At 35.0% G+C, this 24331-nt stretch overlaps 1 protein-coding gene across 12 annotated transcripts in view; it reads left to right on the forward strand.

The window, feature by feature from the left end:
- The window catches only part of PTK2 (protein tyrosine kinase 2), a 380904-nt gene that overhangs the window by 197893 nt on the left and 158680 nt on the right, over positions 1-24331 (forward strand). For all 12 annotated transcript variants that reach the window (XM_074264715.1, XM_074264671.1, XM_074264680.1 and 9 more), the window contains 2 exons: positions 1531-1585; positions 22849-22989. In XM_074264715.1, coding sequence (XP_074120816.1) covers positions 1531-1585; positions 22849-22989 — 196 coding nt within the window. The remainder of the gene's footprint in view (positions 1-1530; positions 1586-22848; positions 22990-24331) is intronic.

Here is a 24331-nt window from a genome sequence, read left to right on the forward strand (position 1 = left end):
TATTAGCAATTCCTTTAACTTCTGTCAGACACAACCTCCTGCCTCAGAGGTCAAGCCCCTTTTTACCTCCTGGGCCCATTTTACCAGCTGACATGGCATACATGGCAATTCTCAGAAAGAAACATCCCTAACAGCATTGTTATCTGGAGGGAACCTACATGTCAATAACTGCCATATAGAAAATTTAAGATGAAAATAAATGTGTTAATTATGTAGCAAGCATTACAAAAAGTATAATGTAAGAAGCAGATAAATTTAGAGTAGAACATAAATCCTTTTATCCAGTTTTGTTTTGCTTTTCTATAACTTGTTCATTTTTCTATTCCTACTGGTCTCTGAAAACAGCAAAAAGTAAATATATCAAGTGGTTCTTTTCTGCATACAGGTTCCATCTAGTGGCTAGTAGCAGAGCAGTATCAGCTTTGTAGTTTGAAAGAATCAAGTGAAATAATATTAAACTATTTCTGATGTTTATTTAATTTGTTTTATTATTGTTATAATGTGATGGTTATTATTCATGCTTTTTTTCTATTTTTCATGGGAGGAAATGATTTCATTTTTGTTATCTTTATTTCCTTTTAAGCTATCAATAAGACTTTTTGGCAAAAAAGGACAATTTATCACAGAACTGTCCTTCAGAGACCTCTGTGTATGTAAATTAACTTCATGAAAAAAATGGCTTCTAATTGACTTTACTCCTTGAAGAAGTTGCTGGTTTTGAGTTGAGTTTTTTGAAAGAATAAGGAGATCTAATCTTTTAAACTCTAGATCTTATGATCTGTACTTAGCCTTATTTATGATCTAAATTTGTGTTAGAAATTTATTTTTTAATGAAATTTTAAGTAACCACTATGATATGATAGATGTGAACTGGATTTGTAGTCTTCTTTTAGCTCCCTAGTCTCATCTCTAAGGTTCTGTTTAGTTCTAAATTAGAGATTCTGTGAGCATACAAAATATGTGCTAGTGCTATTTAGTCTGCTATATCTAAATCATTGTATAGTTGGGATTGTCTTTTTGCTGATTAATCTTATTCTAAGATATTTATTCAAGAATTGATCATATAGTATCTTCTAGCACAGTGGTCCTCAAACTTTTTAAATAGGGGGCCAATTCACTGTCCCTCAGACTATTGGAGGGTCAGACTATAGTAAAAACAAAAGCTCACACTCTGTCTCCGCCCCTCAGCCCATTTGCCATAACCCGTCAGGCCGTATGAACATCCTCAGTGGGCTGCATTTGGCCCACGGAACATAGTTTGAGAACCTCTGTTCTAGCACATGCCATAATACATTTTTAAGAAGATTTTCAATGCAGGTTGAAGTGATTTCTACTACTTTATGGGCTTTTTTTCTCTCTGTATAATTTGGAAATTTTTACCACAATCTATCATGTCCCAAAAGTTACTGTTGATTTTATTGTACCTTTGTCCTTATGTGCACTCATATGTTTTAATTTCCTTGAAGGATTTTCATTTTATTTATTCAGCTAGTATTGTTATTTGTTAATATACTTCTTTTTGTATTTCAGAAAGGATGTTGGTTTAAAGAGATTTTTTCCTAAGAGTTTGCTGGAATCTGTCAAGGTAATTATAGTCTCTTTATCATAATCTAATAAGACAAACCTATTTCCCTAAATGTGAGATGCTTTGTAAAATTCATGACTTCTTCCTTAGTTTTTAATTTATAATAACAAAGATAGTCATTCACTTTAAAAAGTATTAAGTATGTTTATATGGGTATGGAGTTATTTCTTAAACTAAGTTAAAATATATTACAAAAATAGATTAAAATAGCCCCTCAACAACAACGAAACTCAAATTGATTCCAATACTGAAACGTGGGTCCTGGACAACAAATGATAAAACACATTAAAGAATTGATGGACTACAAATGAGAACTGTTATTCACACTATGGAATATGGTCCTCTGTCAGTCTGTTCTGCTTTATTCTTTTTGTTTATTACGAGGAAGAATTCTATGGGGTAGGCAAAATCTCAGAAAAAAGTTATGCTACAAAAAAGATGAGGCAGCAATACAAATGATCTCATTAAAAAAAATTAGAGATTAAAAACAAGTTTGAAGAAAGCTTGACAAAGAGTCCTTATTAAACCAGTACATATCAAGCTTGATTAAGCAAGAAACTGAACAGGTAACACAGACAACCATTGGGAAAATTGTGTAAGATTTGTGTAATAAACTCTTGTCTCCATCAGTTACCAGAGGAACCAACACATTTGAACTTCACCTTTCCCATTCCCTGAAATGATGGGCAAGAAAATAGAAATGTCTTTAAAGACAGAAAAAGATAAGAAGATTCACTGTACTAGATTAAAAATATTCAAAGGCTATCAGTCACTCAGTAAACATTTACTAAGCACATAAAGGCCACTTGCAATCATTCTGATCTGTATCTGGCCACTGGACCCCAGTGGCTCCAAAGAAGAAAGTGAGACTGGTGACTTGACAATCCTGCCTCACTTAAATCCATTTCTCTTGTATGTTATGGCATCACCTCTCTGATGTCCTGGTGTGCTTTAAAAATCAAAGGGCAAAACAGCAACAATTGAGCACCTATTTTCTGCCAGAAGTATACTGAGTGCTAGGGGTACCAAGAGAAGATAACTGTTCCTGCTTTCAAGGAACTCACAGTCTAATGGGGGATTCAACAAGTCAATAAATGCATGCAGGAAGAGCAGAAAGCAATTGTGAGAGGGAAGGCAGGAGAATTAAGAAGGATTAGTAAAGGCTTTCTTTAGAGGGTGGAATTTTAGCTGAGAATTGAAGAAAACTAGGGAAATCAGTAGTGTTTAGAGATAGAGGGAGAACATTTCAACTAGACAAAAAAAAATAACCAGGAATGTTATGAGAATAAATTGAGATAACATTTAATAAATTGCTTTGCAAACCTTAAAGGGCTATTTAAAAGACATTTAAAACTAAAATATGGATTACCCTACTGGGATCAGGTTGATTTTTAACAAAAAAAAAACGGGAAATGGGAGTATATTGACTGGCAGCATTGTTATTTATTACATGGATTCTGCATCTACCACATGAGAGGTATAATACTCCTATTAGTCCATACACGCCACAGACATTGAGGATGCAAAAAAGAGTAAAAGATAGCCACTGTCATCAATTAAGGTCACAAGCTCATGAGGTAGTAAGCAAGTAAATGTTTACCAGCAATCTAAATACAAAATAAGTAAATGCAAAATAAATAACAGAAGGTACTAAAATTTAGTACCCTTTCATAGAAGGTAGAATTTTAATTGTGACTTGAAGGAAATTAGGAATCCAAGTGGCTAATTTGAAGAGGGTGAGCATTTTAGACAAGGGGAATAGCTGGACAAAATGTCCAGATCCAGGAGATACAGAAAGGTGTCTATGAAACAGCAGGGAGACCAGTGATAACTGGATAGAAAAGTATTAGGGGATGGAGAACAGGGAAAGATATATAAACAGAGTGGAAAGGTGAGAGAATAGGATATAAGGGCTTTGAATACTAAACAGAACTTTTTATATTAGATCTTGTTCTTGATAAGAAGCCACTGGAGTATCTTGAGTAGGTAGATAAAAATTTCCAGACCAATACTTTAGGAAAATTATCTTGATGGAGGATTGAAGAATGTTGCTTTTGTCTGAGAGTGAGGTGATGAGGACCATCATTGTTATTGGGAATCTCAGAGAAGAAAGAGGCATATTTAAAAGATGTTACACAATAGGGTTTAATAATAGATTGCATATAGGGTGAATTTTTGAGGAATTGAGCCTGATGCCTAGGTTATGAGCCTGAAGGGTGGTGTTTCCTTAGAGAGTAATAGGAAAGTTAGAAAAGGGAAAGGATTAGTAAAAAAAATTGTTTTTGTGTATGTTGTGTTTATGATGTCTATGAGACATCCATTTGAAGATGTGAGACCAGAGAACTTAGGGCAGGATAAGAAGAGATGAAAATCATCAACATGAAGATGATGGTGATCTTATTAGCCTCCATGGATTTAACTAAGAGGATAGTGAAGAGTGGTTTTATAGGAGAGAATGGTGTCCCAAAAACCTAGAAAGAGATAGTATTTTTAAAAAAAAAAAAGGTGATAAATGATGTCAGAGGCTGCAAAGGGGTCATGAAGAATGACAGTTGTGAAAAGAAAATTGGATTTGGTAATTAGATGATTACTAGTAACTTGAAAAAACAGTTTTGATAGAGTGATGAAGTGAGAAGCCAGATTGTAAAGTGTGAGGAAGAGAGTGAGAGGATAAATGGGGTCATCTGTTGTAGGAGGTCATTAAGTTAAAAAAAAAAATTGTCATTTGTTTTATTTAATTTAAAAGTTATTTATTTAATAATATAAAAAAGTGAGCATCTATAAAATCAGGGTACTGGACTAAACTTAATTCTATGATCTTATGATAAAGTCTGCAAACTTGAGTATAGGTAATGTGATTTTAATACTTACAGAATATCCATAAAATATTATTAAAGGGATTAATATTCCAGAAAAAAAGAAGCTATGATTACAAAGATCATATCCATTCCATCATTCCATCAAGAACAGGTCATTCCAGGTTAACCTTAATTCCTTTTGGGATAGGGTTACAGATAGATCAGGTTACAGATAGATATAAATAATTTAAGTTTTTCTGAAGCATTTGAAAAATTCTTGCTATTCTTATGGAAACAATGGCAAGATTAGGATTAGACAATAGCATAATTAAGCTGATTTAAAACTTTCCCAATGAGTAGTCTTTATTGATTCAATTTCAGTTTTAAAGCAGTTACTAATAAAGAGCCTGTGTAATATATACTTGGTTTAGTACCATTTAATATTTTTAACAGCGACTTTGTAAAGGCACATATGGCATACTTATCAAATTTTCAGAAGATATAAAACTAGATGGGAAATTTAGTTCCTACTGAGTCAATGAGAAAATTCAAAACAATCCTACTAATCTAAAACCTTTGATTTATCTTACAAGATGAAATTCAAATTCAACAGAAATCAATATATAATCTGACCTGGGTTTCAAAAGTAATAGTGATAATGCCCAACGTTACTGTAGTGTTTTAAAGTTTGCTGTTTTTTTTTTTTTTTTCAATTTGTTCTATCACTTGATCCCACAACAAATCTATGAGGCAAATTAGTCCTCATTTTACTTAGATGGAAACTGAGACTTGGAATGACTAAGTGACTGACTTGATGTCAGTTATCAACTGTCCTAGGAAGAACTGGAACTCAGATGTTCAATACTGCAAATCCACATAGTCATTTCAAAATCAGCTTCACTAATATAAGATACAGACCTGTTATTAGGCTGAAAATGGCCTGAAAAAAGTCCTCAGGGTTTTAATAAAAAGCAAATTCTTCAATAGTAAATATGAGAGTCAAAAAACCCTTATGGGATTTTAGATTGTGTAATAGTACCCAGTGCACTTAGAAGTAAGCAAATTCTAATCCTATTGTCTTTGCCTTTTTCAGACCACATCTGATGTATAGTGTTCAATTCTGGTTACCATGTTTTAGGAAGTAGAGAATATCTTTTAAAAAAAAAAAAAAAAGACAATCGGATTAATATACTAATTCCAAGGTAGTCCAGAATTCAGAACATATTTGACTCATTTTTTAAAATATGGCCAATTTGGGAATTTGTTCTTCTGGACCACTTGTGTACTGAAAGCTTTATCTTTCAGATTTATGTTTTTAATTTGTTCACTGTATATATAAAAGGGTAAGAAGAGTTAGATAGTGAGAAAACATTAATTTAAAAATCCTTATTAATTGAAAAATAATAAAATAAAACCTCAGTGCAAAATCATAAAGAGGTAGAGTATTACAAGAAGTATTTATAAGTGTTTGTCACATACCAGACAGATGGTTGTAAAAATCAAACAAGAAATTGCTATATAAATGTAAGATTTTGTTTTTATTTTTCAGTAGTACCAGCCCTATGATTATGTCACTGTAGTGAACTCCTGGGGAAAATTTTTTCTTTGCCAATGCAGAAACTTGTTCTATACCTTATACTTTTAGATATTTTCCTGAGTCACTGGTTAATTTCTCTTGTCCAACATCTAACAGCCAGTTTGTGTAGGAGGTAAGAGTTGAATCCAGATTTTTTTGACTCCTAGGCCTACTCTCTCTTCATTCCAGAGGTGTCAAACTCACAGGCAGCAGGGAACCAGCCAGAATTTTGCATTAGTAGTCATTAGGAATATTGGTCCATAGTTTTCTCTCTGTCTTTCTCAGGTTTAAATGTCATGACAATTTTTGGATCTTGTAAAGAGATTGGAGAAATCTTTTCTTCTCATTGCCAACAGTTAAAGCCACATTGTAGTTAATCAAACTTTGGATGTTTGATAAAATTAACTTGTGAATCCATCGGATCCTGGCCTTTTTTTTCTTTTGGACTTCATTTATGGCTTGCATGATTTCTTTTTTTGTATTGGATTAAGTAATCTATTTGTTCTTTTATTATTTAATAAATATAAATATAAATATATTTTATATTTTTGTAAGTATTCATCTTTTTCCTCTAAGTTAAAAATTTTGTTAGTGATATGCTATAATTGAGCAAAATACTTTCTGGTAATTTTACTTGATGTGAGTTCTCCTTTTCACTCTTAATAGTTTGTTTTTTTCTTCTCTTAAAAAAAAAAACAAATTAGGGAGCAGCGAGGTGGCGCAGTGGATAGAGCACCAGCCCTGAATTCAGGGGGACCTGAGTTCAAATGTGATCTCAGACACTTAACACTTCCTAGTTGTGTGACCCTGGGGCAAGTCACTTAACCCCAGCCTCAGAAAAAGAAAAAAATAAAATAAAATAACAAATTAGATGACTATTATCTTTATTTTTTTTCTTAAAATTAGATCCTTTTTTGGACCAGTTCATTCATCTTTTTGCTTACAATTTTATTACTTTTAAGTTTAGTTCTTTTATATATATTTTTTCTATTTTATTATTTAGTTGGGATTTTTTATTTTTTGTTTTTCAGGTTTTTTTTAAATTTTTATGCCTAATTTCCTGACTTATTCATTTTTTTATGAATGCCTTTAAAGATTTAAATGTACCTTTCAAAATTGCTTTTAGCTGTATCCTACAGGTTTTGGAATGTTGGCTCATTGTTTTCTTCAGTGACATATTCTATTGTTTCTAGAAGTTGTTCTTGTACTCACTAATTCTTTAAAAATGTTTTTTACTTTTAATACCATCTTTAAAGGTCTTTTATTTAATACAACTTTTGTTGCGTTATGATCAATAAATGATATGCTTCTTTTTGGTCAGGTCTTTCTATCCCACGACATGGTCAGTTTTTCTAAAGATTTTAGGTTACTATTGAGGGGGTATGTAAATTCCTTTCTGTTCTCATTTGGTAACTGTCAAAGTTCATGTCTAATTTTTTCTGAAGTTCTAATCTTAGAACTTACAACAAATCTTTAACTTCTTCCTTATTTATCTTTTGATTAAATTTGTCTTGGTCTGAAAAGAGTATATTAAGATCTTCTATGATTATAGTTTTATTTCTATTTCTCCATTCTAATTAAGTTTTTCTTTAAGTATTTAGATACTGTTATTGATACAAATGTGTTAAATATTGATTTTAAGTCACTATTTCTTGTGCCGTTAAGCCTAATATAATTTCCCTATTTATCTATCATATCTACATTTACCATAGTCTTATCTAAAATCACGATTGATTGCCACTCCTGCTTTGAGTTCAGCTGAAATAGGATAAGTTTTGCTCTAGTCCTTCATTTCCACTCTATAAATCTTTGTGATTCAGATGTGTTTCTTGAATACAACACATTTTACTTACTAATCCACTGTGTATCTGCTTTCCTTTTATTAATTCATCACATTCCTATTCACATGTGTGATTGTTAATTACACCTCTTTCTTCCACCCTGTATTGTGATTTTTCTTCTCTTTGCTTCTACTCCCTTTACTAAAGAGTTGATAGAAGAGAGGACATTTGCCTCATACTTGTGATCATATAACTGTTTCCTCCCTGTTGCAGTTCTTCTCTTGATCCTAGGTTTTTATTCTTTTCCTCTCCTTTTAATCTTCCTTTCACATTTCTCCCTCAAATATTCCTTCACCTACTTAGCATTCCCTTTTCATTCCCTATATGCCATTCCTTTTTCTTCCCATTCTATTTATTTCTCTTTTTAGTTTTTCTTTTTTGAAATTTTTATATGTGAATATTAGAAGTTATATTCAATCTTTCTTTATCCAGTTCCAATAAATGTGAGGTTCATTTCTTTTATACATCTCTGTCGTGTAATAGTAAATAGTAAATAGATTTATCTTACCTTCTTCCTCCTTAATCTAGTTTTCAATTTTTTATATTTTTATTTTTCCTAAAACTATTAAAAAAAAAAAAACTACTCATGGATCTTCTGTCATTTTAACCTTTTTTATGACCCTCTGGGCCTATCTCAGGCCAGAGATGCTGTACTAGACCTGTCCAAAGCATTAAAGGCTACATTCTCTAAAACTAAATAAAAGCAGCCAGCCAAAGCAAGCAACCAAAAGCAGTTTCATAGAGTAGAAAAGAAAATTTAAGATTTACCAACTCTAATCCCAATGTTTTGTCTTTCATTTTGTCGTTCTTCCTCACATTTAACCACTGATAGGCTGTAATTTGCCTTTTGCCATTTATTAATGTTTACAGAAATTAATCTAATTTGATATTGCTTTTCCTTTGATTATATTATTATGTCTCAAAAATATCATGTCACTATCTAGATCCACAAGAAGGTTGTGTCTAGAAGCAACAACTATTACTCCTTGAAAACAATTCATTTCAGAACAGTAAGCATTGACTTTGCAATCACCTATGTGGAAGTAGTATTCAAGGTTTTAGAGACACAATTATCAAATAAACTTTTAAGGAACTTATAGTCTAATGGGAAGAGAAGATATGTGTAGAACTAATTATGATAGGCAGACTATAAATGTAAAAATATCAACACAAAAGTAGAAATATAAGGAGGAAATTTAAGAAATTTGAAGAGGAAAAAGGGGTGTTTTTTGTTGTTTTTGGTTTTTATTGAGTTTTTGGTTGAGGCAATTGGAGTTATGTGATTTGTCTAGGGTAGGGGTTCTCAAACTATGGCCTTTGGGCCAGATGCAACCCTCTGAGGACATTTATGCGGCCCGCTGGGTTATGGCAAATGGGCTGAGGGGCGGAGACAGAGTGTGAGCTTTTGTTTTTACTATTGTCCGACCCTCCAATAGTCTGAGGGACAGTGAACTGGCCCCCTATTTAAAAAGTTTGAGGACCACTGGTCTAGGGTCACATAGCTTGGAAGTGTGTCTGATACCAGATTGAACTCAGGTCCTCCTGACTTAAGGACTGGTACTCTATCTACTGTACCACCTAGCTGCCTCCAAGAAAAAGTTATTTTAAACTGAGAATATTAGGCAAAATTTCATGAAGAATATAGTGCCAAAAATTAAGCCTTAAAGTAATTTTTTTCATAGAAAAAAATTAAGAATGCATTCCAAGCACAGCAGATGATGTAAGCAAAGGCACAGAGATGAGAGACTAGGACTAAAAAGGGAATGGTTAAAAAGTCAATTCTGACTATAGTATAAATTATATCAATAGGATTATGAGATAGTCAGCCACCATATAATTACTCTAATATTCTAGTCCCTGGATTAAGCAAGAAAGATATGTTGAAACCAAATTGAAGTCCTTTCTGGGAGACCTTAAAACAAAAAAAGTATTAGACTGCTTTCCCATTATCAGAAGAAATAGGAGTCATTGGTGTAATGTCCGGGCTAACTTTCTAGAGGATCTCAGTACTAGCCTGAGTCCTTGGTCTTTGTGGAGGAGTGATGAAGGTAGGAGACCCATGAGGATGGTCAAAGATGGAATGTCGAGTCTTCTCTGTGTGTGTGGCTGAGATACTTCTGTGTCTGAGAGACTCTTCTGTATCCTCTCAGCCCTTAAATGCTTTAGTACGATTACGTCACTACAGCAACTGAACATGTACAACTGTAATATCACCATATTACATTAAGTATATGTTTAGAGAATCATTATCTTACATTGAATAGGTGTTTGACTATAAGTACCCTGCTGTCCTTGATTCAAGTGTATCTTTCCCAGAGTTCCCCACTATCTTCGGTCCTCTACAATTCCCACTTTCTTTTGTTTTAGAAAACAGGTGGTCACGCCCTCCCTGACTTCTCAGGAAGGGAGATGAAAACAACAAAGGGAAAATGGGAAGTCAAATTAGATATTATTAGCAGGTTTCCTCTGGGCTGAAGGGTCTTGCTTGAAACAGGTATACACAAAACTATCAGCATGGGAGGTAATATACAAGCACATAGTAATATAGCACAGGCTAGTATTGATGTAACAAACAACATGAATCAATATGAGGAATTTATACATGTCCATAAGTCCTAGAAGGAGGGTATATAAATAACATTCATGCATACTCCTCCTTTAGCAGCCAAAAGATAGTCCAAAACCAATCTATTGTCCATTACCTTGTGTCAAGGAATCCAATGACTTCTGTAGATTTTGAAGTCCTGCAGCAATCTCATCAATAATTTTTGATGTTCATGAGTCAATTGCCATAACTGCCGTGCTCTTTCAGTAGTGGGCATAGTCAGCGATGGAACCACCTAATGTTTCTTGGGTCTTCTCCTTTGTTTCAAGAGTCTGCTCCATATCTCTCCAATGGACAAAGCAAATGTGGCTCATTGGCACTCATCTGATTCCTTCTCCATTTGTAGAGATACAAGCAAACCCTCTCCCCCAAGCAGTTAACCTATCTGGTCCCTTCCATTCACCATTTTCTAGATCTCTCCATATCACCTGGCAATTATCTAAAGATAGTGGAGCTCCTCGCACTGGACCTTCGGTGGGTTATAAAACCTGTCTGCCAGAGCCTATGCATCTCCACCAAAACTCAAAAAATTAATAGTATAAAGAGCTAAATTAGAAGTTCTCTAAGGTTATCTGTGGTTCCCCCTTTCTTTTGTTTTTGGAGGGGTGTCTTGATGTCTCTGTTTCTCCTGTCTAGTATTGCCTGTCTTTGAGGATTAAAAGGTATGTCAGTGGTGTATAAAATCTTGTACTGCGCACAAAAGTGTACAAAATATTTAGAAGTATATGCAGATCCATTATCTGTTTTTATTGCTTTTGGCACACCCATAGTTGCAAATGCTTGTATAAGGAATTTTTGACCACTCAAGCTGTTTCTTTTGCTGCTGATAGTGCAAAAATGAATCCTGAAAAGTTGTCTACTACAATATGGATAAAAGAAAGACGACCAAAAGATTTATAATGGGTCATATCTATTTGACAAAATTTATTGGGTCTCAAACTACAAGGGTTCTTCCCTGGAGGGAGTGTAGGAGTGTGGAAAGAAAGGCAAGCTATACAGCCTTTTACTACACTCCTAGGTTCCTCTTCTGTTATCCCAAATTGCAAATGTAAAGCTTGAGCAGCCTGATGATATTTAGAATGGGATTCTTGGGCTGCCTGAAATAAAGGAGTATTGGCTAACATGGTTAGAACGCTATCTGCCTTTGAATTTCCTTTAAAAATAGGACCTGGAAGTCCACTATGAGAGTGGACATGCAAGATATAAATCTTACCTGGATGCTTTCTCACTTGCACTTTGAGTTCCTTAAAGAGCTGATATGTATTAGAAGCTACAAATTTTATTTGGGCTGTGGAAATTCTGCCACACCTACTGAATAGGCCAAATCAGATATTATATTTCTATCTCCTGGATAATAAGTAAGAGCTAGAATGATTGCATACAATTCATTCTGCTGAGTGGACTGAAAAGGAGTTCTTACTATTCTCCTTATAGTTAAGTCATGAGAGTATGCAGCACAAATGTTATGTTTTGGATGCAAATGCAAAGATAGTTGGTCCTTTAAGAAGAATTTTGGAAACCTTTATTCAAAAATCCATTGCCAATTATGTAATAGTCTGGTTTTCTTTATTGGGGGCCAGTATGTAAAATTTGGAGCTGTGGCCAATAAAATTTGCCATTCTGGGATGGTTTCACAGCATACATTAATTTGTGCTTTGGTATAAAAGGTCTTATCCCAGATGATTGTACTGTTAGCTTAATGGCCCTTAATAAAATTCTAGTCACAAGCATTGGGTAAGGAGTAAAGCTTTGTTCTGATGTGCTGGGAGGGTCACCAACTCTATCACACTGTCCTTGATGAAGAACAACTGTAGGTGCCTCTTTTGTAGCAAGAACTGATATCTCCAAGGGTTTTTGAGTGATACTTTCAACCACATTGGATAAAGCCAGTTCAACTTCTCTCAAAGCCTCCTGAGCTTCTTTTGTAAGCTGGTGTGGTGAGTTTAAAGTACTATCTCCCCTTAAAATGTCTTATAATGATTGTAATTAATAGGTAGTTAAGCCTAACACTGGATGTATCCATTGGATTATCTCCTATCACTTTCTGAAAGTCATTAAAGTTGTTCAACTTCTCTGTTTTTAAAGAAAGCTTTTGTACTGTAAGCACCTTAAGATATATTGCATATTCTAAATATTGAAAAGGAGCGTGCCTTTGAATTTTTTCTGGAGTTATTTGCAATTTGTAGTTCCTTAGTGTTTCTATGGTCTTTTGTAGGCATGCTTCTAACATTTGTTCCTCAGGTGCACATCTCAAGATATCATCCATGTAATATTACAACATAACTTTTGGGAAAGCTTTTCTTACTGGAGTAAGAGCAGCAGCCACATATATTTGTCACATAGTAGGGCTATTTTTCATTCCCTGTGGCAAAACTGTCCATTCATATCTTTTGTAAGGCTCAGCTAAATTAACACTGGGCACTGAAAAAGCAAATAGTTTCATACCTTCCTTATCCAGAGGGATAGAATAGAAACAATCCTTAATGTCTATAACCCAAAGAGGTCATTCTCTAGGCAACTGAGTAAAACATGGAAGTCCAGGCTGAAGAGTTTCCATCTGTTCATTTACTTTTCTCAAATCAGTCAATATCCTCCATTTTCCAGATTTTTTTCTTACAACAAATACTGGGGAATGCCAAAGACTTAGAGAAGGTTGTAAGTGTCCTTGGTCAAGTTGTTCCCGTATTATATCTAATAAGGCCTGAATTTTAAAAGTAGCTAGCTAATTAACTAGCTAAGGGCTATCCACACTGGTGTATCAGTTTTCCATTGTATAGGAACAGGTCAAAGTGTTGGCAGGCCTTCAACAGCAGCCCTGCCTAAAAAACCAAAGTACTCATTTGTAATCCTAATTGTTGTAACATGTCTCTTCCCTGCAGATTGATGGGGATTTTTTTCAACTACAAAAGGAGTAAAAACTCCTGTTTCACCTTCAAATATCCATCTCAAAGGGGTAGCACTAACTTCAGCTGCTATTGATCCTCTTATGCCAGACATGTAAGTGTCTGCCTTAATCTTTGGTCAGTGACTGGGGCAGTTGGCACTACTAATGACTGCAATATGCACCAGTGTCTACCAATCCTTCTAATGGTATGCCATTTATATAGATGGTGAGCATAGGTTGGTCAGCTGTCACAGCTACTGTCAAGAATATTCCTGGATTCTGTTGTTGGGAGTCAGAATCTGGCAACTATTACCAGATTGCCTATTAGGAATCTGTATCTGATGCTACTTCTTCTTCCGTGTGATAGTCACACATTGTCTACCTATTTTAGTGACTGGGATATTAGCTACACATTCCCCAGTTTCCTACATCAGTGTATGGATGGACACTGTTTTGTAAGCACTCTCGGGAGGTGAAATGTTCAAGCCTACTGTGCCTGGAGGCAAAAGATCCATAGACCAGACAGGAACAGATTTCATCTCTTCAGGAGGTATCTCAGTTGTTCTAGGTGCATACAACTCCATTCTCCCTAATTGCAATCCCCTTCCCCCATCATGTTGCTTCTAGCTCATTGATTATGTTGGACTACTGAGCTTCTAAAGACTCTCTGGATATAACATTGGCTGCCATCATGCCTGGGGCCCTGGAGCTGAGTCCCCATTTCCCTGAGTCAATCTACATTCTGATGCCCAGTGGAAGCTTTTGTTACATTTTGGACATGGGGTTTTGGGTCTTGTTCTCCCACCCTGTTTTTTTATTTTATCTTTATGCCATCGTTGAACTTTCAGATGCCCCACTTTACCACATTGAAAGCATTGACAAGTCTCTCTGGAAATCCCTTGCCAAAAGAGGCCCTGTCTTCCCATGTTCAAATCTTGAAAAGTCTGCATTGTAGCCTGGGTCTAAAAGTTATTTATGCCCACTGTGGCACAGTGTCTTATGATCTCTAAAGGAGCATCTTTGTGTAGTCCTAGTATAATTCTTCTGCAAACCTCATTAGCATTTTCCTTAGCAAGTTTTCTTGTCATAATTTCTATTGCTGCATTTTCACCAAGAGTTTATATGACAGCTGTCTGCAGACATCCCAAGAAATCGGCAAATGGTTCATTTGGACCTTGGGCTATTTTTGTGAATGCTTCCCCTCTATCTTGTCTTTCTGGTAGGGTGTCCCATGCTTTGATAGCAACAGAAGCAATTTGCTCATATGCTGCTATAGGGTAAATCTGTGCTAAAGTGTCCACATGAGGTCCTTCACCTTCTAGTTAGTCAGAGGTGACTGGTATATTAACTCCAGATTGCCTATTTCATTGGGTTTATATTTTACAGAGTTCACTGTATTCAGAATGCCACGAGTTTTGTCCAGATTGTAAACATGTCCTTGCTATAGATTTCCAATCATTAGGAGTTAAAATTTCAAAAACCAAATTCTCTAATAACATCTTACCATAAGACGATATAGACCCTTAAAGAGTGCAAGCCTTTTTCAGATCTTTGATAATTTCCAGATTAAAATGAGTGTATCTTCTTCTTTGTTGACCTGAAGAATCAAACTCTTCAATCACAGGGTATACTTCTATTCTCAAATCAAATGTATGTTGTCCTTCCTCTTTAGCTTTAATTAGTGCCTTTTGAGGTTGAGTCATAGGGGGTGGACAGAGCTGCTTCATGGGTGGTGTTGATGGTGTCACTGCCCCTCCCTCTCCTCCTTCTCCCTCCACTGACAAAGGCAAAATTGAGAGAAAATGATCAGAAGATGGGGAATGCCCTAAAGGTGCCTGCTCTGCTCAGGTGTAGGTGGAAGTGAAACTGAGCTATGAAAGTGAGAAGCACCACATTCTTTAAGCTCATCAGCACTGTTTCGCTCCTTTCTTGTCCAATTCTCCATGCTTTTCACCTGCTTTGTCAATACCATCCCCTTCCTGCTCTTTCTCCTCACACTTCTTTGTCTGGCTGACCACCTTAAAATATTTCCCTTTTAGAACTTGTGAGATTCTTTAAAGCCAACTGTATTATACTGTACATAAGGAATGTTTCCTCATGAATTGAATAAGGACCATAGCTTCATAATATTCAATTAGTTGCTCTCCCACTATTTCCCACATATCTGGCTCTACTTTTTCTTCCTTAGATAGCCAAGGAGTCATGCACTCTAATATATTTAAGAGTCCAGTGATCTGCTTCCAAGTTACTCCCAAACCTTGCTTCTCTATTATCCTAACTATGCACTCTACACACTTCCCCTGAGTTGGGGGAGGCTTTTTCTTAGAATTTGCCCCATTTCAGCTGAAAAACAAAAGTGACTAGTTTAGCCTTTACCAAATCTTCCTGCTTGCCTATTTTTATACTTATCCTATTTCTCGGTCATGGGGACTTCACTGAACTTGTCCAATTGTGTCAGTCAAGCTGATTTGTGCCCTCCTTTGGAAGGCCCTGCATTTCTTGGGCCCCACATTTAGGCACCAAAATGTAATGTCTGGGCTAGCTTTCTGGAGGATCTCAGGACCAGCCCGAGTCCTTGGTCTTAGTGGAGGAGTGATGAAGGCCAGAGACCCATGAGGATGATCAAAGATGGAGTCCTGATTCTTCTCTCTGTGTGGCTGAAAGACTTCTTTTGTGTCCTCTCAGCCTTTAAATGCTTCAGTACAATTACATCATTACAGCAATTGAGCATGCACAACCATTACATCACCATATCACATTAAGTATATGCTTAGAGAACCGTTATCTCACACTGAGTAGGTGTTTAACTATAAGCTGTCCTTGATTCAAGTACACCTTTTCAGAATTCCAGCCTTCAACATGTTGGTGGAATATGTCATAGAGGCACATTTTGACTTAATATAAGGAAAAGCTTCCTAAGAATTGAAGCTTTATTATAGTGGAATGAGTTGACTCAGGAATCAACCAAAGATTGGATGACCACTCATGTTATTTGGGCATTCGTAGTCCGTTTCAAACTGAAATAGATGGCCTCTGAGGTTCCTTCTAATTCTGACATTTTATGTATTTGAATGCCAGACAGAACCAGGAGTGATGATTTAAAAAAAAAAAAAAAAGTGGCTTGATTTTTAAAGATCTTCTTAATTTTAGGACTAAGGCATCAAGCAGGTGATAAGGACAGGATTATTCCATGTATATCCTAAGTACATGGTCTCATCATCATTGACCATGGCTTCCAACTACATAAAAATAGGATTTTATGAAATGAAGCACTTTATAAAATGATAATCATTACTACATTATAATTGTGACTTTTATTTTATTATCATAGTGATGCAAGTTCTTAGAAACTGGTAGGGAAAATAGTAAGATACTAAAAAGCTGACTTTCTTTCTCTACAGAAGTGCTCTTCCAGTATCTCATCTCAGTATCTTAAGTGGTCCTGGTTCTTAAACGTACCTGCCCACAAAGAACTGACTCTGACAGATCCCACCAACCTGGAAAAATTTTGATCAAAGGCCTAATGATGAATTGTGAATCTGTCAATTGTAAATTATTCTAAGTACAGAAAGTCTCAACACCAGGGTTGGCTTTTGTCACTTTATGACTTTTTTGACCATAGTGTGTCATTAAACTGGTTACTAAGACATAGAGAGGCTTTGATTTGAAATAGTCATAAAAGGACCCATATAGAGAAATCCTGGATATTTAAATTGTTAAAATAGGAATCTCCTATCCTATTTCTCATGCTTCTTTGAAATCCAAAAGACCAAAGTTCATGAGCAAAAGTGAAAAAGTTATGTAATGGTAAAAGAAAGGTTTACGTTCTGAAAATTTAGGTTCTAATCTTATTTCATTGATTAATAGTAATGTGCCCTTTTGATCCCTTCGAGCCTCATCTTCCTCATACAAAATAGAAATTATAATCTACATAGCATTATCATTAAGACATTAGACTTGGAGTTAGAAGAACCTAAAGTGCTTCAGACACTTAACTAGTTATGTAACCTTGCAAATTATTTTATTTTGTTTGATTCTGTTTCTCATTTTGATAGTGCAAGATGGGTTTAATTTCATTAACTATCAATTTTTTACCTAATTATCCAAGCTCACACTGTCTTATCTTTTCTTCTAAACTTTTGCCCTCTTCCTACTTTTTCTTTCTATATTAATGGCACAGTTTTCTTTCCAGGTATTCAAGTTTTTTAATTTTGGAGCAGTCTGATTTCTTGTTCTCCCTTGTCCTATTTATCTAATCTTTTTGTAATTTTCCTACTTAATTTTCACAATATTTCTTTAATCTATCACTACCATCTTCTCTGCCATCAGCTTTGGTCTAGCCTTCATTTTTTTTTTCCCACTTGGAGTAGTATTACAGCAACCTCCTAATTATTATCTCCTCTTCCAGTTAATACCTATTCACTTCTGATTATTCTTATTTGTATTATTAGAGCAATCATCCTAAGGTTGTAGTCTGATCATAATACTTTATACTTCAAGATTTTCTGTATTCCATAGCCAAACAAATAAGCTTCCCCCCTAAGTCACTCTCCAGTATAAGTTTACATTTGAAAATTTACCCAATATTACTCCCTTTTACTATTTGACACTACATTTACTCTATATTGACACTATATTTACTCTTCTTTGAAAATACTTCCTGTTAGACTGGTTACATATTTTTACTCACCATTGGTCCCTGCCTCTGGAATCTCATCCTCCATTTTCTATATGTTGATTTCCTATTTATTTAAGATTTAGACCAACTAACACTTTCTCCACAAAGGGCAGGCAATGTAGTAATAGTAAAAAGAACATTTGATTTAGTTAGATTGTTTTAAAGTTATCATTTGAGTGAGAATAAAAAGGCAAAACTGAAATATTCCTAGCTTTCAAGGAGTATTGTTTGCAGATTAGGGTAGGAGGTTAAACTATTCATAAACAAGTAAATGTAAAATGTATACATAGTCAACAAAACATCATGACCGGAAAAAAAGGCAGTAAAAACAAAGAGGAAAATCAGGAAAGATCTCTAAAAACTACATCTGAAACTAATTGAAGGGTACCTACAAGTTTCAACCTAGCAATGAACAGAACTAAGAACATTCTATACCTTTGTATAGGTATAGGGAGGTAAGGAATGAAATTATTTACGGTGAACAATCAAGTTACCATTTTGATTGAACAATAGAGAGTATGAAAAAGTAATCATGGATAGTCAACCTGGATGTATAGATTGGCTCCAAGTTATCATGCCAAATAGAAAAGTTTGTACTTTATTTTAAAGGTAATTGAAAGCCACTATTGAGCATGGATGAGCTGGAGGGATGGAGAGGGACAGGAACAGGAAGGTGGAAAAATGGTATTACATGATCAGATCTTTATTTTAGGAATTTCTCTTTGATAGCTATTGGAAAGACAAGAAGTTGGATGCAAGAAGACCAGTTAGGAAATTACTGCTGTAGTCCAGAAGATAGGTGCTGACCTTAATTAGGCTGATGATCCTGTGAAGAGAAAGAAGGGAATAGATGTAAGAGCTAGTGTTGTTGCAGTCAATAAGACTTATGTGGATATGGCCATGTGACTTGCCTACTCAGTTAACTCTATAATTACTTCCTTTTGTCTCTAAGATAAAAATTAACTCTTTTTTTTTTATCATAAAATGATCTTCACAGTTTGGGCTCTTATTTTCCCTCCCATACTCTATTTTGTAAACAAAATGGTCACCCTTCTATCACTCACACACTATTTACACTTAATCTCTACTTCCCTTCATGACTGTGCTTCTGACTCTCAAACTTTGCCACCATTACTCAGCTGCCTTCTCCCCCTGAAAGTTCCTTTAGTACCTGAGTCCTTTTCATCCTGGAACATCACTTCACATTTCTGACTTCCTTCCTTCTTCCATTGGTGAGTTCCTTCCAGGATCCCCATTTTTGGGGAGACCAGTCCAGGCCAGTCATACTTCCTTTCCCCCTTGGCTGTGCTTCTTGATGCTCTGGAATTTGCCTTTATGGCCCATGTGGGTACCTTCTCTTTCTCCCTCCTTTTCAGCCCCCCCCCTTTTTTTTTTTTTGATGTTTTTCCTCATTAGAATTTCCTTGAGGACCAACCCAGCTTCTTTTTATTTATATTTGTATCCTCAGTGCTGAGCCAAACCCTGGAATGTAGAAAGCACTTAATACTTTTTGCCTACTTGCCTTTTGCAATCAATGGCCTTCCTACATTCCTAGAATGGACTCAGAGAGAACCTCTTAACCGATGGAATTCAGATTCTACCTTCTGGGTGGCTCCTTTCCTTTCTACTGCTTGTGCTTTTCTTTCCAAACTACACTCTATAAAATTATCTGTGGTTTCTTAATGATCAAATCAAAAGACAGTTTTTCTCAATTCTCATCCTTCTTGACCTCTGCAATCTTTAACATTATTGATCAAATTTTTTAATGAGATCTTTGCAGCTGCTGACACCATCAAACATTATCTTCTTTGATGCTTTCTTTTCTTTAGGTTTTCATGTCATTGATGTTGGTTGGGTCTCCTCCCAATCATGTGATCCTCCTCATTCTTTACTGGATCTTTTTCTAGGGGTTGATTATTAGCTGGAGGGATTCCTTACAACTCTTATCTTGGCCCCAGTTCTCTTTGGCGATCTTAACTAGTTAATTTATCAAGAATTCAAATCAGTTCATCCAAATTCAGCTATCTTTATTCTGGCTATTTTCATGTTGCCAAATGCGTTTTAGACAGCTTGAAGTAGATATGCTGCTTAAAAAAAAAAATTTAAATTGTGTGTCCAAAACTGAAACTATCATCTTTTCCTCCACACTCTTCCCTTTTCCTTACTTGTATATTATTTTTGAGGGTACAACCTTTTCCCCAGTCCCTCCTATCCTTGTTTGGCAATGTGGGTGTCAACCTTGACTTCTCATTTTCTCTTAACCTCCCCAAACATACATCCACACATATCATTTTCAAATCTGTTGCCAAGTCTTTTCATTCTGTTTATAGCTTCCTAAAATACAGCTCTGACTATATCATTCCTTTGCTTAATAAACTACAATGACTTCTTGCCTATGGGTTAAAATATATTATGATCTTTTTGTGCATAGTTGGTTTTATGTTGTCTCCCTTGTTAGACTGTATATTTTTGACCCCTAGGTCAGGAACTGTTTTTACCTTTCTCTTTAGTCCCAACACTTTTCTTTGTGCCCTGAACATAGTAGTCAATAAATATTTACTGACTTGACTTATATTTAATTAGTATATAATTGTTTTCATTCACTTTACATTTATGATACATTTGTTTTTGTATGAACTTATTGTGCTATTCCCCCTCCCCATTAAAATGTCAGTTCTTTTCAAGGAGTAGTGTTTTCCTTCACTTTACTTCTCCCCCCCCCCCCAGTGCTTAGCACAGTAGTTGTATCAAAATAATGGTGCTTAATAAATGCTCATTGATTGATTGAAGACTCAGCAACTCATATTTTAAAGCTGGGAGACTTGGTCAAATCACAAAACCTTCTTAAAACTCAATTTCCAAGTATATGAAATAGAGATGATACTGCCACTATATGTTTCCTAAGGGATTTAGTGATGGGAATTATTCTAGCTCTTAGAAGAGATACAAAAGTATCTTGCCTTTACATGTAGCTATGGAAACTAGACAACACAAATGGAACAATAATGTGTATATGGTAACATAAGGTAAGTTATTACTTTAGTAGAATTCTCAGCCGGAAGAAATCACTGGAATTTCTAGTTATTCAGATGATTGAATCTAAAAAACATGTATTAGTAAACAAGGACATGTACTCAACAGTTGACTTCTTAAGATATCCATAATTAATACCTGGTTTGATTTAAAAACTGTGTCAATGAACTTAAATTTTTCTCACCTAAAAAAAAAAATAAAAACAAAACACATTTCCCTGTTCACCTTGCTACTATAGATACACCTTGTGCTAATTCATGAAATCTTCTAAAAATACCAAAGAAATATAAGTTCTTCTGCAAATTCAGAGTATTTAAGAAAGGCTCAAGAAGAGAAAATTGCAGACGTGAGAGAAGTACATGCAGTACTTCTCAAGAAGTAAGATCCAGGGGCAACTAGGTGGTGCAGTGGATAGAGCACCAGCCCTGAAGTCAGGAGGACCTGAGTTTAAATCTGGTCTTAGACACTTAACACTTCCTAGCTGTGTGACCCTGGGCAAGTCACTCAACCCCAACTGCCTCAGCAAAAAAAAAAAAGAACTTAGATCCTTATTATGCTTTGCCTCTGTATTTTTACCTTAAAATCTTACTACTATTCCTTTTTACTTTCATATGTTCTATATCCCACATAGCTCATACAATGTCAAATCTGCTCATTTCTACCCTCACACACATTTCTCATGTTTGTTCCCTTTGCCATCTTACTTGGCACCTCATTACCCATTCCCTGGGCTACCTATATTGAACTTAAGATTGGTCTCCTTATTCCAAGTCTTTTCTATTGATCCTCTAAGTGATTTTCCTTAAGCACCATGTCATTTCTTTACTAAGTAAACTTCAAGGACTCCCTGTAACCTCCAGGATCAAATACAAAATCCTTTGTTTAGTGTAACGTGCTCTCCTGGCATTTAAAGGGCCCTTACAGTTTAGCTTTTAAAAGACTTTTGCAATCTGGCCCCTTTTTAACCTGTCTAGTCTTATTATTCCTTACTCCCTTCTACATATTTTTCTATCTTTCTGGCCTTCTTATATTCCTTATTCCCCTCTACATACTTTACAATCCAGAGACAATGGCCTCTTTATTCTTTCTCTCTCCGAATATTGTTTTTTCCCTGGTTTTCTCCTCTACTGGAGAGTTCTTTCTTTATCTCTTGACTTTGCTAGCCTCTTTGTTAAGACTTAGATTAAATTCCACTTTCTGTCAGAAGAGCCCTCTCCGGTTCTCCACGTTCTCATTCTCCTATTTACTGCCTTTCATCTATGTTTTTTATATCTGTATGTACATTGTTATTTGCCATGTGATCACATTCCACTAAAATGTGAGCTCCTTGAGGGTAAAAAACATGTTTTTGTCTTTGTATCCTTTGCATTGATTAGAGGACCTGGCACATAATAAATGTTCCATGTTTACTGATTGACTAAATACCTTATTGATGAGGACTCAGGTCTCCTTTTAGTCTGGGACTTTTACAACCATAATAGAGCTATTCATTATGTTAGAGCTATGATTTGAATGGAAAGTGCTAACAAATTGTTACTTGTTTTAAAAACATCACTTTTTAATTGGAGTTTGGACTTTCACAGATTCATGGGGCTTAAAGGGACTTCTGTTAATATGTAAATGTAATCCTATAAATGCCACCATGTTTGATTAGAAAGAAATGTATTTATTGTTATCTAGTCCAGGTGAAGATATGCAGTAGGCAGTTTGTGATGTATGATTGAATATGAGGAAAAAGGCTGCTAAGAAGAGATATATTAATACCTGCAGTAGTCCTGTGTGTCTCATGGAATGGTGGTATTTAAACATTGCTTACTTGAATTGTTTTTGTGTTATTTTGCATTGAAGGCCAAAACCCTCAGAAAATTGATACAACAAACATTTCGTCAATTTGCCAATCTTAATAGAGAAGAAAGTATTCTGAAATTCTTTGAAATTCTCTCTCCGGTGTACAGATTTGATAAAGAATGCTTCAAATGTGCTCTTGGGGTAAGTCTAAGAATAATAAAGAAAATGGGCAATCTACTGGGAAGCCAAGGTTTTCTTTGGTGCTTTGTTTTTGTTTGATTTCTTGTTGTGTATTGTTTTGCAGTCAGTTGATTGTGTTTACAGGTATATCTTGTCCAAACTCTAACTGATTCCATAAAAACAGCAGTGAAGCACCACTATAGTAAAGAATTTGTTATATAGAAATGATATTGATATATATGTATTAATAGTCACAATAAGTGCAAGGGAGACCCATTTATACTCAAATATTAATTAGAAAGGCAGTTAGATGGCAGAATGAATTAGCGTCCCGGGCCTAATCAGAAAAACTCATATTCCCGAGTTGAAATCTGACCTCAGACACTAGTTATGATTCTGGGCAAATTACTTAATCTTATTTGTCTTGATTCCTTATCTTTATAATGAGTCGTTATCTTTGCTAAGAAAACCCCAGATGGGGTCATGAAGAGTCAGACACAGTTGGAAAAATAATGTTAGTTAGAATAAACATTAAATACTCCATGTTGATCTCTTACTTGGTGGAATGGTATTATAGTGTGAATTTATTGATTATTGATTATTATTATTTATTGTATTATTGCAAAGCCACATTGGAACATTATATGCTGGAGAGTGTCTATACTTACATTTCTGATTGAAAATTTTGCCTCAATTTTTTTTTAACCACAAAATACTGACTTTTTGGATTGGGTAAAAAAGGGAAAATTTTAGTCACATTGATTAATAAATGAAACTTTATTTCATTTTTCATGAAAGTGTTTATGTATTGATACTTCTCTTTTCAATTAACTATATGGTTTATTTGTTAATTTAACTGTTTTCCTCAAAATCTCAATACATTCAAATTGTGGCTTTTAAAAAAAAATTATAAAAGTCAATAAAAATATAATTAATTGGCAAGCTCAATAGACTGCTTTAAAAACAAAGTAGTAGAGTATCAAACAACTGGTTGAGGAAAAAAAAAAGTATTAACTTATCACTGATTTGTGGTATCAAAGTAGATATAGAAATAATGTCAGTCAAAAAAAAATACTACCTTTGACATGTATTGTGTGCCATCTTTGAGCTCTCAAAGTTGCTAATGTGAACTGGAAAAAGAAATTTCCTCACCATACCTTCTCTGTAGCAATAAAATCATAGATCCCAACCAAGCAAAATAAACACAAAGTTACTGTAACATATGTAGTGTTAGTCATTGTTTTTCTTTGGAAAATTTTGAAGGATATTAGGATTGTGTGAAGCTACGTTGGATCACTGTGACTTATAACACTTTTTATGACTTCTAATAGAAATTTCTTTCAGAAAGAGACCATTAGATAGC

This window comes from Sminthopsis crassicaudata, chromosome 1 (assembly GCF_048593235.1).
Source record: "Sminthopsis crassicaudata isolate SCR6 chromosome 1, ASM4859323v1, whole genome shotgun sequence".
NCBI lineage: Eukaryota > Metazoa > Chordata > Mammalia > Dasyuromorphia > Dasyuridae > Sminthopsis > Sminthopsis crassicaudata.